Genomic DNA, 16541 nt, shown 5'->3' with positions numbered 1-16541 from the left:
CTGATCTACCTACTTTGGGGGTGGAATCAAGCAACAGCAGCTTACCCTCATGGAGGGTGGGGTCCAAGTCTCGCTGCACAGACCTAGCTTCACTGAAGTTGGGGTCCGACGTGTCTGGCAGTGTTACAGAAATGCCGCCACAGGAGGCGAGCTCAATGAGGGCCTGTCTCCTCAGTTGTAGCAGCTTTGAAGAGGCAGTGCCTTCACTTAGTAAGACCAGATCCGGCCACTCTATGACCCACTCATCGGGCGTAGTTAATCCGCCCGCTCAACGGGCGAGGATGACCTCCAGCCACACCAAAGGCCTGAAAAAATGCAACATAAGTGTCTCTGATACACAGGCACCCGCTCGATCGGGGTCAGTCACAAAAGCCTGCCGGAGCGCAGAGCCTACGACCAATGAGGAGACCTGGCTAAGACTGGGCAAGTTGGAAGGCAGGATATCAGCAATTGTGAGTAAACCACAAGTGCCTTCTGAGCAGGGGGAGGAATCTTATTTCCAATACGAATGGGATGAGGTAGAGCCCAAGGGGCCAGACGTGGAAATTGAGTCTCCTAACCCCAAATACACTTCTCCCATTGGTCGGGATGGGAGAAAAGTTCCATCTATCGCAGCCAAATTTGCAGGACCGAGGGGCATTGGGCAACTCCTCGATGAAGAGTATCTAATGTCTTTGAAGAGACGGTGTTAGAGGACTCGATTAAAAAATACTCCAGCACAGCCATTTGCCCTCAGCTGGATGTACCAAAAGTAAACCCCGCAATTTAGGACAATTTGAACGTCCCCACAAGGGCCAGGGACATAAAGCTGCAAAGATTACAGGGCTCTCCGGTTAAAGGTATCACTGCATTTGCCCCGACACTGATGTCAAATGTAACAGAGACTCAACAAGATGTGGTGGGGTTGCTCCTCCATGCCAATTATGAATTTAATGCCTTCCGGAAGGAGCTGATAAAGCCTGATCTAAATGTTTGGTATGCTCATTTATGTAAACTTGCTAATCCTGTCACTAAATTTCTCATTGGTGATGATCTGAGTAAACAGGTGAAGGACCTGAATGAGCAGCGGCTGGAGTGGTTAGAGGATCGAGAGTACAGGCAAGAGCAACTGCTATGTTTCATCCCTATCCCAGGTACGCGGGGGATATCCCTCTATGGAGACAACGGCATCAGAATTTTCCCAACCAAAGCTCCTCACAGAGATCGAGCCAGATTGAACAGCCACGCCGGCCAAGCGCGCCAATAAAATGAGCACCGCCAAGACAGTTGAATGCTTTTCTAATTATGAAGATAATATTGTGGGCAGTCGATTAACAATGTTCTTTAACCAATGGCGTAATCTTACTACTGATGCTAATGTACAGCGTACAGTGTCTGGGTATCAAATTGAGTTTGACCCACAGAAATTCCCTCAGGTTAGGAGTAAAGGCTTATACAATTATATACATAGACCCCAGCTCATGGAGGCTACACATAAAGAGATTATGGTTTCAGAATGCAAAAACGTAACAGAACACTGCTGCCGGGAAGAGAATGAGTTCATATCCAACATATTCACAAGACCTAAGAGAAACGGGGGAAAGAGAGTGATCTTGGATTTATCTCACCTAAATGAGTATGTCTTATACCAACATTTTAAAATGGGCACGATTCACTCTGTTATGCCATTATTACATAGGGGCTATTTTATTGCATCCATCGATTTACAAGATGCTTGTTATTCAGTATCTATTCAACTGCTCTCTAGAAAGTACCTGAGGTTTATTTGGAAGGATGAATTGTGGCAATATAAGGTACTACCTAATGGATTTAGTTTGGCGCCCAGAATATTCACCAAGATGCTGAAACCAGTTTTCTCCCGGCTCAGAAAGGATGGTCATATGGTGATGGGTTACTTGGATGACACCATCGTGATTGGCAGGTCCATAGATGAAACACAGAGAGCAGTGAACACCACTACGGCGCTGCTGCAGGAGTTGGGATTTATTATACACCCAGAAACATCAGTCCTTAGCCCAGCCAGAGAAATTAAATTCCTCGGGTTCCTCTTAAATACAGAATTTATGAGAATAACCCTGCCAGAAGATTTAGAAGATGGAAATTCTTCAGGCTTGTAGTGACTTGATAGCAGAATCATGTCCCTCTATGCGTAAAGTAGCAAAAGTAATTGGGAAATTGGTGGCTGCTTTCCCAGCCGTTCAGTACGGTGCGCTAAAATATAGATTCCTGGAAAGAGATAAAGTACAAGCCTTAAAGGCAGCCAGAGGTCATTTTGATAGACCTATGAGCTTATCACAAGAGGCTAGAGCAGAATTTGCATGGTGGACAACAAATGTATCGGAGGCTTATGCCGTGATAGAGATTAGAAAGTTTGATATGGAAATCTGATCAGATGCTAGTGGTGAAGGATGGGGCACCACAGACTTAACTGCCTCTGCCGGTGACAGATGGACTATTCAAGAAATTAGATTGACATCAGCATCTGGCATTAACTTCCTAGAAATATTGGCAGCTCAGTTGGTACTGAAGTCGTTCTGTGCAGAGAAAAAGGGAATACACGTGTTGATAAGGTTAGACAACACCTCAGCAGTAGCACACCTGACTAAAATGGGAGGTTTGAAGTCCCCATCATATAATTGGCTCGCAATACAGATGTGGAGTTAGTGTATCGGATGGAATATCTGGAATACAGCTGCGTATTTGACAGGATGTCTGAACTATCAGGCGGATTTAACGTCTAAGAAGTTCAATGATACAACGGAATGGATGTTGGGGGATAAAGTGTTTTAATCTGTGAGTACAAAATTTTGGGTTGCCAGAAATCGATCTGTTTGTATCTCGTTTAAATGCCCAAGTACCGAGATATGTATCCTGGTTGCCAGACCCCCAGGCAGAAGCCATAGACACCTTTATAATTGATTGGGCAGAACTGAATTTCTACACTTTTCTCCCCTTCTCATTAGTTAAATGCCTGCACAAAGTTCAGGAGGATGGGGCCACTGGTGGTGCCAAATTGGTCTTCCCAGACCTGGTTCCCAATACTGAATTGGAGTTGCTAGAACTGTCTTTACTGTTGAGAAGGAGCAAGGAACAGCTAGTTCAACCAGCATCTCTACTTCCCCATCCTCTCACTCACCTCACTCTCTTATGTTGCAGGATTGGCGTGAAAAGTTCAGCATAAAAGGATTGCAGCCGAAAACATTGGATATTATTTGTGCTTCATGGAGAAAGTCAACTCAAAAGCAATGCACCACTTATGTTAATAAATGGCGATTGTTTTGTTTTAATGAGAATGTTGTGTATGCAGTCACACAATTAAGACTCGAAGACGTGATGCTTTCTCTTCCTTTATTTCTATTAGACTAACATGGCTACTGACACACACGGATATATATGGAATGGGGACATTATGACGTGGGCATCATGATGTCCAGCAGAGGGCGGGCTTATACCCAACACTCTTCCCTTCCCCCACCCTGTGCAGTAAATGCTGACTGGGCCCTTTCGAACTAATAAGATTACATTGGGCCAGGGACTACAAGTCAAAATTAGAATACAATCTCATGAGTAATTATAATTATAAAAGGAAAAGTATTTAATAATAATCAGGGCTCATAGTCCTTAAACCGTTCAGGTGGTCTTCTTTCTCTTTTGGACCACCTCGGCATGGTTTGCTCTGCCTGTCTTTGCTCGGGACCAGTAGATAGTTGGGTCAGCGGTCGAGTCGGCGGCGACTGCCCGCCTTCACTGACCTTCAGCGGTGACTGCCCATCTTTGCTGCCCTCCTGGCTGCGTGTCTCAGTTACTGGACTTCTCGGCTCCATGACCATCTCTGCACCCCCCATACTCGGCCTGAGGGTTGGAATGGTCGGGGCAGGCCACGGCAGGTCTGGTTCCACCTCCTCCATTTCATGAGGCAGTTCATGGACCTTAGTGTCAATCAATCCTCATAATTGGTCAATGTGTTGCTTCCACAATCTGTCCCCAACTAGAACAGAGTATGACCAGAGGCTCAATTTTTGAAAGTTTATTCCTACCATCCATGGGTCTTTATGTTGTCTATAATCTTGTACCAGAACTCTCTCGCCCACTTCCAATGTTCTAGGTGAGGTTTGTGGCAATGCTGTTTTTTGCAATTGGAGACCCAGATCTGTGGACAGACTAGTCCACAAGTTGTGGCCAAACATTAGTTCTGCTGGGGTGCATTTTGTGGTAGAATGTGGCTTGTTTCTGTCCCCCAACAGGAAATTTGCAAATTTGTGTGCCCAGGAGGCATTTAGAAATTTCCTGGTTTTCATTGGTTTTTTGAATGTTGTAACAAAACATTAGTACTTGGGTGATAGGGTGCGGACAAAATATGTCTGATATTGCTGTCGTGCATAATTTTTTTTAAATGTTCTGATGTAAATTGAGGCCAATTATCTGTAACTAATTCATGAGGTAATCCATAAGTGGCAAAGATAGACAGTCAATCGTGGGACCTGCTTCGGTATTTTTCAGCTGTGAAACTACTGGTCATTTGGAATGTGCATCCACAGTTATTAGGAAAGTCTCACCCGTGAATAGTCCAGCAAAGTCTACTTGAATCCGATACCAGGGTTTGGGTGGCCATTTCCATGGGTTGCGGCATTTTTGGCGGCATTGACTGACATGCTTTGCGTTCTCTTACTGTTGTTTCAATGTCTTTGTCTGTAGGGCCACCAGACAGCATCCAGGCCATTCCCAGATGGTTGTGGTGTCATTCTGATAACATGGTAGTTTGGCATTTGGCTGGAATAATTGTACGGGTACCCCATAGTAAACATCCTTTTTCGACTGATAGTTCATGGCGGCGTGCGTGGTAAGGTTTTAGATCTTCTGGAATGACTTCAGATTTGGGCCACCCATTAAGGGTGATGTATAGGATCTTGCTCAATGTGGCCTCTTTTCGGGTTTCCTTTGCGATCATCTGGGCTGTAATGGGCAGTTGTTGAAGTTGTTCTTGGTTGACGGCTCCTGCCTCTGCTGTCCATTTAATAATTTCTGTCTTGGGTAGCGGCATGCGTGATAAGGCATCTGGTTTATGTTTTATATCATAGTTATATGCCACTAGTAGCATGGCCAATCTTCGAATTCTGGCCGCAGCTAATACTGTTATACCTTTGTGTGGCCCCAGGATTAAACTAAGAGTCTTGTTGTCTGTGATCAGGGTGAATTTTCTTCCGTAAAGATATTGGTGGAATTTTTTTTTACACCTAAAATGATTGCCAATCCTTCTTTTTCTAGTTGGGTGTAATTGCATTCACTTGTGGTTAATGTTCGCGAAGCAAACGCTACTGGTTGCTCACCTTTTTCTGTGATTTGGAATATTACTGCTCCTAGTCCCACTGGTGAAGCATCCACGGCTAGTGTCACTTCTTTACTAGGGCCATATTGGATCAGCACCTTATTTGTTGACGTTAGAATTTCCTTTAGTTGAACAACTGTGTTTTTAGTTTCTGTGTTCCAGTAACACGCTTGATCTTTCTTGAGTAATTGGTTCAGCGGGCTGCATAGTGTAGACCTATTTGGGATAGGTTTTTGGTAGTGGTTAACAAGTCCTAGGAAGGACTTTAATTCCGATTTGTTGGTTGGGTATGGGGCCTTGTGAGTGGCTTCTGTTCCTGCTGGATTCATTCTCACCCCCTCGTTGTTGATTGTAAACCCAAGAAATGTTACTGAGGGGCGCATGAAGACACATTTGTCCTTTTGTAATTGTATATTAGCCTGTGTAGTCTGGTTAAAACCTTTTCAAGGTTTTGTAAGTGTTCTCTGTCGATTCGACCCGTGATGATGACATCATCCAGGTAACACTCAATGGAGAGTCCAGGTAGTAATTTGTCCGTTGTTGCCTGAAAAAAGAAAATCGCAGGGGCCGCTGAAATTCCATAAGGCAGGTGAATGGTCCCAGTTGAGTATTGATTGTCACATATTCCCTTGATTTTTTTTTTCCAATTCTATCTGTTGATGCTTGTGACAAATCTAGTTTTGTGAATTTTTGCCCTCCGTTTAGTGCTTGGAACAATTCTTCTGTCTTGGGAATGGGGTGTTCGGGTATTTTGAGTGATGGAATGATGGTGATTTTGTAATCGCCGCAAATGCGTATTTCACTGTTTGCTTTTCGTACGGGTACGATGGGCACTGCCCAATCGCTGTATTGTATTGCTTCTAAAATGCCTTCTTGTTTTAGTCTGTTTAATTCAGCCTCAATTTTCCCTTTCATACCAAATGGGACTGTTCTGGCTTTGAAGAATTTTGGTTCTGCATTATCCTTTAATTGCAGTTTGGCTTGAACACCTTTGATTTTCCCCAAATCTTGTTGGAAAACCATTGCATGGCTGTTGAGGATTTAGTTGAATTCTGGCTGGGAGGCGTACATGTAGTTTACATGTAGTATTGAACCGATTTCCAGCCAGTCTAGGGGAATTTGTTGTAGCCAAAAAATGCTGGTCCCTGGGTATCTACGATGTAGAGAGAAAGTGTTTTTGGTTGCTGTTCTTTGTATTGTACTTGGACCGTACATTTTCCAAACACTTTGATTCTGTCTCCTGTAACAGATCTTAGAGTTATTTCAGTTGTTTTTACCAGGAGGCGTAGTAGCAAGCGTCCCTTTACATGTAATGGCATTAGGGACACCTCTGCCCCGTGTCTAACTTCATCTTCAGGGGGGTGTCCATTTATTTTTAGCTGTATAGAGATTGCTGTGTTTCCTCCATTTATTCCTCAGATGTGTAATATCTCAGGGGCTGAAATTTCAGGAGCTTGAAGTTCAGTCGTTAGGCTGTTATCATCATTGTTGCTAGGTTGTCTCTCTTTCCCTCTCTGCAATTGCTTTGACTTTCGCTGCCTGTTATTTGCAGGCCACCTGCACTTTAGAAGTGAATATTTAGCTTCTATATGCCCTTCTGTTTTCCAATGGTTGCATTTAGAATTTTTGAAGAAACAGTTTTCTGGTTGTGTTGGTGGGAAGACCTCCTGCCCAGTAGTCTGGTTGACCCACATCCAAGTTTTTATCTGCCATTTCAAAGTTGCAGGCACTCTGTATACAATCTGTAACGTAACGTCTTGATCCATTCTAATAATTTTTGCCTTGCTTGACGATTTGCCAGCCCCATCACTAATCTGTCTCCCAGTGCCTGATTTAGAAACTGCTCAAAATAACAGTGCTCCGCCAGTTTGTGTAACGATGCCAGGTATTCACTTACTGTTTCTCCTGGACCTTGTCTCCTTTCATAGAATCATTGCCTTTCTGCCATAACTGGTAGTTTGGGGCTTAAATGGTTCATTAGAGCTGTGCATAATTCATTGAATGTCTTTGTCCCTGGATCCTCCAGGTCCAGCAAGGTCTTACAGCGGTCGAATGTTTTGCTGCCCATTACACTGAGGAAGAGGGAACATTTGCGGTTTACTGGATCTTTCACAATATTGTGGGCTACGCAGTAGTTGTTAAACCATTCTACGTAGTTATCCAACTACTTCATTGAATTCCCCAAACTTTCCCTCCGCCATGTTGGTGTGCTTTCACCTTGATCTTTTGGTGGGAATTTGTTGGTGCTGTTAGATAGTCATTTTCTACCTTTCTTTTGTTGTTTTCTTTCTCACAGTTGGTGCATGGAGTATGTGTAGGGTTTGTTTTGTTCCTCGTCGCCACTTTTAGGTATGCACTCACACAATTAAGTCTTGGAGACATGATGCTTTCTCATCCTTTACTTCTATTAGACTAACCTGGCTACTGACACACATGGTTATATATACGGAAGGGTGACATCATGATGTGGGCACTCTGTCGAGCATCATCCCCTGATTTCAAGATTCATGAGGGGAGTATTTCACTTATGTCAGCCTACGCCATCTTATCACAGTATCCATCTGGGATGTTAAAGTTGTGTTGGATTTGTTGAAACATTTGTCAGCCAGCGGACACTTTAGTCTTACGTGACTTATCTCGGAAATTGCTCAGGCTTGTGGTCTTGGCTTTGGCCCAAAGAATACAGACTTTACACTTGGACTATATAATTTGGGAAAATGTTTTTGTTGAATTTCATGTTCATGACTTGTTGAAACATAATAAACCTGGTAGTGTGAGAATTAAGTTTAAATTGCACGCTTATCAAGAGGATGAAAGATTATACTGTTGTGCGGTATTGGAGAGAATATTTTGAACATACTTGCGATATCAGCGGAAGAGAGATTCTTCTTTATATGTTACAGGAAACCGCATCAGCGGGCATCCTCTCAGATCTTGGCCAGATGGCTAAAGAGGTCCATGAGGTTGGCCGGAGTGGATACCACTCGTTTTGGGGCTCACTCAACCAGAGCGGCAGCTACGTCTGTTGTGAGTAGAACCAAAGTCCCCATTTTGGATCTCATCCGTCAGGTGGGATGGTCAAATGAAAGAACTTTTAACAGGTTTTACAATAAACCTCTGAAAACAGTGGGGAAAAATTTCACTGCAGCAGTTTTGCAGCTGCCGATTGAATTATGCCTCTTACTAGAGGTTCATTGATCTACCCTATGGTCTTTTGGACCATGCATAAAAGAGATCACTGAGCTTTGAAATCTCATATTAGCAAACCAATGGGCTTTACGAAAAATAATGGAGTATTAAATGAGAGCTTACCGGTTCCAAGTTTGATGATTATTATTTAAGTAATGGGAGCGGTGAGATAATATGCCCTTCTCGCCCTCCCATAATTACTTCAAACATTGTTAAGGTAGTTTCTAGTGTTGCATGTATGCCTCACAATAAAATGCTCTTTTGACAGAATAATACCAGTAGTCGTCTTTTTCAAGATTGAAAGATTGGCTGCACGTGCCCAGACGGGATCTCATATTATCTCACCACTCCCATTACTCTAATAATAATCATCAAACTTCAAACCGGTAAATTCTTGTTCAATGCTCCATTATCCTTGCTTATAAGACACATTCTGTAATCCAGACATCATCCTTGTAAATCTCCTCTGCACCCTCTCCATAGCTTCCACGTCCTTCCTGTAAATCAATCTAGTATCAATATGCCTGTTGTCCTAAGAGCTAATCCAGTTCACTGATTCCCTTCCCCAGTCTGAGCTGTATGGGACCCTGTACTCCTCAATATTGTTGAGATGGCTCCACAAGCTCTCCGTTCAAGGAGATTTAAGAAATGTGCAAAAACATGCTTGATAACGTTGATAAATGAGAGACTGCAAATGCTGGGAAACTGAAACCACACAAAAAATGCTGGAGAAGCTCAACGACTCAGGCAGCATCTGTGGAAGGCAATAGATACCCTTCATCAGGAACAATGGCATTGATAGCTAAATAAAGAGGGCCACAACCTACCAGGTGTCGGAAACTTTATGACGTGCCTTTGTGGTTGGTGGCTGCATACTGGTGCCTCCAACACAGCAGGGTTTACTGTATATACTTATGTAAAAGTCCATACCATGTAAAAGTCGACTCCCCTTATTTTTGGCCCCAAAATCTGGTAGTTTCAATATATCACACGTGAAAGTTAAACCCCCCCCCCACTGGTTTTAACCCCAGCCACTCCCCTATCTGAACTCCCGACATCCAAACCATGGACACTCGCCTAGGCCCTGGCCACCCACCCATCAGAGCTCCCGATGTCCCGAACGCGGGCTTACCATGAAGTCCCGGCTACCCACCTGCCCACTGGAAATCACAAAGCCTCGAATAACGCAGGTGCTAACCACAGTCAAAAATAGTATGCATGTAATAGTCAACTCGCTAAATTTTACTCTAAAAATTGGTCGACAAAATTTGACTATTACACACACATATATATGGTGTGTGGATGAATGCTGCCAACATGAGAAGTTCCTGATAGATTGAAAGATCAGGCCAGCAGAGGAGGGGTACTGTTTGTAAAGACTGTGGGCAGGCAATTCTGCTGTTCATTTCTTGGGAAGAACTTCTTTCATAGAATAAGAGAAAAATCAACTTGGTTCTTGGTAGGGACAAATAACAGTTTGCCTTGTGGAGTTCCCAAGTAATTCAGGGAATTCCATCCAGTAGGACCTTCAAGTGCCTTTACACCAGCTAAGAGCAGAGTGTCTTGAGAGATTATGAACCTGCATATTCTGCCACTCAGAAAGCATGGAAAAGTTCCACCATCCTACCTTAAAAATGCCTCCTGCTTGCGGCTGTCTCCGTTGCCACTCTTCGTCCATCCCATCTGCAGCCGAAGTCACGTAAAGTTCAGAGTAATCCTTGCCCCCAAAGCAGCAAGATGTTGTCTTGTCAACAGGCAGTTTTACCGTCTGGATCCTTTTACCTGAAGAAAAGGTGATCTGTGATCTGTTAATTTTTTTTGACATACAGCATGGTAACAGGCTCTTCCGTCCCAGGAGCCTGTGCTGGTCGATTATACCCAATTGACCTACAACTCCAGTATGTTTTTGAAGGGTGGGAAAAAACTGGAGCATTTGGAGGATACCATGCAGACATGGGGAGATCATACAAACATCTTACTGACAGCGCAGGATTCAAACCCCAGTCATTGGCGCTGTTTCAACGTCTCCAGCCTTTTGCATCCTCTGTTCTCCCCACCCTTCCTCCTCTCTACAATGGAAAGCATGTTCGATTTTTAACTTTTCCTGGTCTGATGGAAACTGAGCTCTTTTTTTCCCACTCTCCACAGATGCTGCCTGACCTGCTAAGTATTCCCAACATCTTCTAGCTGAGCTCATTTTAATTCTAAATACATAGTTTCAAGAATGGATTTATTTTTTACAGCCTTGACCCAAAACTGATCAAGAAAAAAAAAGGGAAATGTATTTTAAACATAAGAAGGGGTTTGTGATTATCTTCTGGTGACACTTAAACTCTTTTTTTGATGGCACAATACCCAGCACCTATAAGGATTTGTAGATGCTGGATAAGTGAATTTTCTGGTTGCATGAGTGTGTTCTAATGACAGGGGGCATCAATTTTAAACTTCCATATTTTTTAACCTATTTATTTCCTGCAATTTTTTGCCAGTTGCTTGAGGCTGCCCGTTGCTTCAATTCCAGATAACAGGGATTTAACTGTAATTGATTTACCTGTTTCAGGATCAATGCGAATGACTCTTCCACCATTGTAGCAGGCAACCCAAAGTTTTCCCTCCACATCAATGCACTGGCCATCTGGAAGAGCCTCCTCTTTTTCAAGCTTGTACACAGTTCTTCGATTTGCTGAACAAAAAGACTTATTGGTAAGAAACATTGGTCCCATTCTTTAAAGAAATGGAATGAGAAACAAATCATCCTTGAACAAGGAAGAGGTCATTGGATAAAGGAAATTATTTCCACGATATGCATATTTTAACCAATCATTTCTAAAAATGCTGTGTGTTTGTAGTAGGGTGTGGGAGTTCTTCTCAAGTCCTGATCAACATTTATTTCTTAGTCAACATCACAAAAATATATTGTTTGCTCATTATCCATATAACCATATAACCATTTGCAGCACGGAAACAGGCCATGTCGGCCCTTCAAGTCCGTACCGGTTCACTTGAACAACTCCACTAGCTCCTCCCCAAACTCCTGAAGAAGTAGAGGCTTTCTTCATGATGCCATTGGTGTGTTGGTTCCCCATCTCTATTATTGAGAGCTTTGCTATAGTCCACATTTGACTACATTTCATTGGGCTGTAAAGCTCTAGGACAGTGGTTCTCAACCATTTTTCACCCCACTCACGCACCACCTTCAGTAATCCCTGCCTAACCACAGAGCACCCATGGCATAGAATGGAAAGAATACACTTTGTACTTACAGATCTGTCCTGTCTGCATGTCATAATCAAACGCATCAACTTTAAAAGATAAGGTGTCTATATAATAGAAGATCTTATGATCCAGAGACCAGTCTAGACCATTGGAAATGTCCACCTTGTCAAAGTGCTTGACCACGGAATGATCAGTCTGCAGGGAGTACACCGATCCCTGAGCACGTTCAACTTCAGCTGGACGAGTCTCCATTGCCATGGTCCCTGTAAACAAAGCCCAGTATTAGTCCTTTTAAGCACAAATCACACTATCTGCTGCTAGGTCTATTAAGTGCATTATTAACTTCCAATAATATCAATTCCACAATTGGCTGCTTCCAAAAGGCAAGTCACATTAATAAAGGGTGCAAGAGAAGAAATTTGTCTATAGCCCCTTTCACACTGGCACTTTAATTAATTAATTAACTGCCAACTGGCGCACAGGGGTCAAATTGCCCTGGGGATGAACTGCCTCGGGAGGTAGTAATATCACCAATTCGTTTTGAATCAGTGTACTGGTTCGCCAAGTGTGAATGGAACAGGGGGTATGCAGGACATCACCGCTGGAGGATAGCACCCTTTGCTCTGCAATGCTGGGTGGCGAATGTGAAAGGGCACCCCAGTTAGCATTGGTCCAGTGAGAATGGTTCTACCAGTATTTTAAAATTGTTCATTGAACGGCCAATTTAGCGGTTCACCATTGTGAAAGGGGCTATTGATAGATAGTGTCAAATCCCTGCAAGACTTTCATAATTGCCTCTTCTCTTTAAACTCCATGGGAGCTAAAGGTTGAGGGGTGAATAGAAAGAACAGCTGATACCCTCGCTGCTTTGTGCTTTTTGTGTACAGCAGTGAACCTGGTCCTTTTGTGCACACTGACCCATTTACATCACTTTTGCTTTTTTTTAATTATTCTCTGCATCTTCCTATCGATCACTCCCAGATTTTACCATTAACCTATACAAAAGAGGAAAGTTACAGTGGCCAACTAACCTCTAACATCCCTTTGGAGTGTGGGAGGAAAGCCAGTAAGACGCAGGGAGAGCATATACCTTCTACACAGATAGTCCGGTTGAGCGAAAGTAACACGAGCATTGGGGCAACTGCTCTGGTAGCTCCTTAACAGTCTTGATTTGATCCAGTTCTCTAGTGCTGTCTGTGTGGAGTTTGTTTGTTCTCGCCGTGGCTACATGGCTACTTGCTCTAGTTTCCTCCCACATCACAAAGACTGGTGTACTATTTGGCCAGTGTAAACTACCCCAAGTGAGGAGAATTGGGGCAGTGGAGAAATAGAGTAGTGGAGGTGCATATGAATGAGATATTGACGTAGGGAAATGAGAAGAATGGAACTGAGGGAATTTTCTGCTGGGGTCTGGCATGAATTCAATGAGCTGAATGGCCTCTTTCTCTGCAAGAATGAGTAGAATGGCTTGTTCATATGCTTGTTAAATTATAGCCAAATTTCAACTGAGTTATAAATGGCGATGTGAAAGAAGGAAAACACAAAATTCTGCACGACACTGTGATTATGGTAAGTTGCACCCAGAGGAAGAGGGGGCCAGGGAAGATGAGCGGGAAATGGAGAAGAGCTGGATAAGGGCTGAGTTGATGGTGGTGAAGGGGAAGTCACGTTTTTGGAATAAGGAAGACATCTCGAATGATCTGGTCTGGAAGGCCTCATCTTGGGAGCAGATACGACAGAGTCGGAGGAATTGAGAGAAAGGAATAGAATCCTTACAGGGTACTGGGTGTGAAGTAGTGTAGCCAAGGTAGTTGTGGGAGTTGGTTGGTTTGAAAAAAAATTGTCTGTAGAAAGTTTGCCTTCAGAGATGGAGGCAGAAAGGAAAAGGTGTCATCGGAGATGGACCAAGTGAATTTGAGGTCGTGGTGAAAGTTAGCAGCAAATAAATGAAGTTGATGCGAAACACAGATTTCAATCATTGCAACGAACCTGCAAAAAACCGTCCAGCTGGATCAACTTTTCCATCATTAAACCTGTTGTTTTTTTTATCTTGGTCAACTGTGGCGATATCAGTAACCATTTCCTTTTCCCAATCCAGAAAGGCAAATCTTTTGTCCATTGCCAGAACATATCCCCCTGACTTCCAAGGGACCACTGATCCAATAGGAGCATCTGTGGGTTGATAAACATGCCCAATTCAATAATGTGCTTCATCCTCTGGACCTAAGGCACTTAGAGACAATTAACAAGCAACCCGCGCCAAACAGGATGATGAACAGCCATCATAAAATTTAATAGAAGGTGGTACTGCCGGAGCTGCTGTAATAGCAGCACTGCAGCTACTGAGGACCCAAGAGAGCAAGGAATGAGACAGAGTCCTGCTCTGCAGAGTCCTACTGCCCAGTCATGATGCCGTCAGCTTCACACTGGCTTCAGATGGCCTGTTATGAGGCCAAGGTTTTTTTTTTACATTCTGGAACCATGGAGGTCTGTACCCAAGTTGGCAGCACCTTGTGCTGGGAAGACTCTGGGGCAGCATCAGACCAGCATAGGGCATGAGAAACAGGGAGAACACTCCACATTGAGAAGGAAGAACATGGGAGACGACCCTACAGGGAAGGTGATCATGTCAATCGACTAACGAGGAACTCAGCAGGCTGCGGGCAACTTGCGGTCATTGGAGACCAAGGGAACTAGGTATCGGAACCATGATTTGAGAGGGTTTTCAGGTAAAGAAGGACTTCCAAAGGGTCTTAGGCACTGAAGGCTTCCTGATCATGTCAGAGGTTTGAATCTAGAGCTCAAGTTGCTAATGGTTTGAACAGAAGTCTGTGAGGCTGACGACACTGTGGGTGGACTGGAAGTGAATCCATGGACACTCAGTAACTCTGAAGGGACTCTCTTTGCTTCTCTTTCTCCTATTGTTAGGCGCACCGGACAGTGGTCATAGTGAATCTTTGTTTACCCGAGAGCAGACAAAAGTTGAAGTATACATGATCAAATCAGGTTCGGTAGGTTCATAGAGAAACGAGTCCAGGCACAGGCTAAACAAACAAAGGATGATCTTTCTTGCGCACATGGAGAAATAGTAATGGGGAAGAAATAATAGCACTCGGTACTTTAAACAATCTTCTAAACTCGCTGGACTTTAGAAGATTGAGAGGGGATCTCATAGAGACCTATAAAATTCTGGCAGGACTGGACAGAATGGATGCAGATGGGATGTTTCCAAGGATGGGAAAATCCAGAACCCGGGGCCATGGTGTGAGGATAATAGGCAAACCATTTAGGACCGAGATGAGGAGGAATTTCTTGACCCAGAGGGTGGTGAATCTGTGGAATTCATTGCCACAGAGGGCAGTAGAGGCAGGTTCATTAAATATATTTAAGAGGGAATTAGATCTATTTCTTCAGTATAAGGGTATTAAAGGTTACGGAGAGAAGGCGGGGACGGAGTACTGAACTTTAAGATCAGCCATGATCTCGTTGAATGGTGGAGCAGGCTCGAAGGGTCGAATGGCCTACTCCTGCTCCTATCTTCTATGTTTCTATGTTTCTATACAGCGATCTCCAATACCAGCAGCTGCTTATTCTCTTTCTCACACACGTGCAGTAATATACAGTAATCAGCACACTCTTACTATATAGGGACTTCAACACGAACTCCCGGTTCCCTGTTCCAACGGGGTACAGCTCAATGCTAAGTATTCCAACATAATACTATGGCCCCACTCTCAGAGTAGTGCACACCATACCAATGAACCTCCAGCAATGTCTACGGTTTGCGACCTGACTACGTCAGGACCAAAGAGCAAAGAGGATCAGCTGCTGCATCTGGTGGGCTTTTAAAGTAGAGTAAGCTGGGGAGTCCGGTCCAGGTGATCACTGCTATTTAAAGGGGCCAATGGTCAGGCAAGCACTAATGGAAGGGCAAAGTCCAACCTTCATTGGCAGGTGATGCAGCTTCCAACTAGGTTCCAGATGGATAGGTCATGTGACCCTCCACAATCCACACTACACATACTTATTACATTTTTATGTATTATTATGTGACAATTTCCCTCTTTTCCCTCTTTTCAATCTTCTTCAGCATGATGCTGAACCAAGCCATGAAAGACCTCAACGCTGTTTACATCCGGTACCGCACGGATGGCAGTCTCTTCAATCTGAGGTGCCTGCAAGCTCACACCAAGACACAAGAGCAACTTGTCCTTGAACTACTCTTTGCAGACGATGCCGCTTTAGTTGCCCATTCAGAGCCAGCTCTTCAGCGCTTGACGTCCTGTTTTGCGGAAACTGCCAAAATGTTTGGCCTGGAAGTCAGCCTGAAGAAAACTGAGGTCCTCCATCAGCCAGCTCCCCACCATGACTACCAGCCCCCCCCCCTCCCCCCCCCCACATCTCCATCGGGCACACAAAACTCAAAATGGTCAACCAGTTTACCTATCTCGGCTGCACCATTTCATCGGATGAAAGGATCGACAACGAGATAGACAACAGACTCGCCAAGGCAAATAGCGCCTTTGGAAGACTATACAAAAGAGTCTGGAAAAACAACCAACTGAAAAACCTCACAAAGATTAGCGTATACAGAGCCGTTGTCATACCCACACTCCTGTTCGGCTCTGAATCATGGGTCTTTTACCGGCATCACCTACGGCTCCTAGAACGCTTCCACCAGTGTTGTCTCCGCTCCATCCTCAACATTCATTGGAGCGACTTCATCTCCAACATCGAAGTACTCGAGATGGCAGAGGCCGACAGCATCGAATCCATGCTGCTGAAGATCCAACTGCGCTGGGTAGGTCAC

At 44.0% G+C, this 16541-nt stretch overlaps 1 protein-coding gene across 5 annotated transcripts in view; it reads right to left on the bottom strand.

The window, feature by feature from the left end:
- The window catches only part of rgn (regucalcin), a 78611-nt gene that overhangs the window by 4620 nt on the left and 57450 nt on the right, over positions 1-16541 (bottom strand). For all 5 annotated transcript variants that reach the window (XM_069891943.1, XM_069891942.1, XM_069891941.1 and 2 more), the window contains 4 exons: positions 13721-13903; positions 11779-11994; positions 11067-11198; positions 10143-10297 (listed from right to left, as the gene is read on the bottom strand). In XM_069891943.1, the coding sequence (XP_069748044.1) occupies positions 10143-10297; positions 11067-11198; positions 11779-11994; positions 13721-13903 (686 nt within the window). The remainder of the gene's footprint in view (positions 1-10142; positions 10298-11066; positions 11199-11778; positions 11995-13720; positions 13904-16541) is intronic.

This window comes from Narcine bancroftii, chromosome 7 (assembly GCF_036971445.1).
Source record: "Narcine bancroftii isolate sNarBan1 chromosome 7, sNarBan1.hap1, whole genome shotgun sequence".
Taxonomy (NCBI): Eukaryota; Metazoa; Chordata; class Chondrichthyes; order Torpediniformes; family Narcinidae; genus Narcine; species Narcine bancroftii.
The sequence above is the reverse complement of the archived record's forward strand: the minus strand, read 5'-3'. Positions and strand labels throughout refer to the sequence as shown.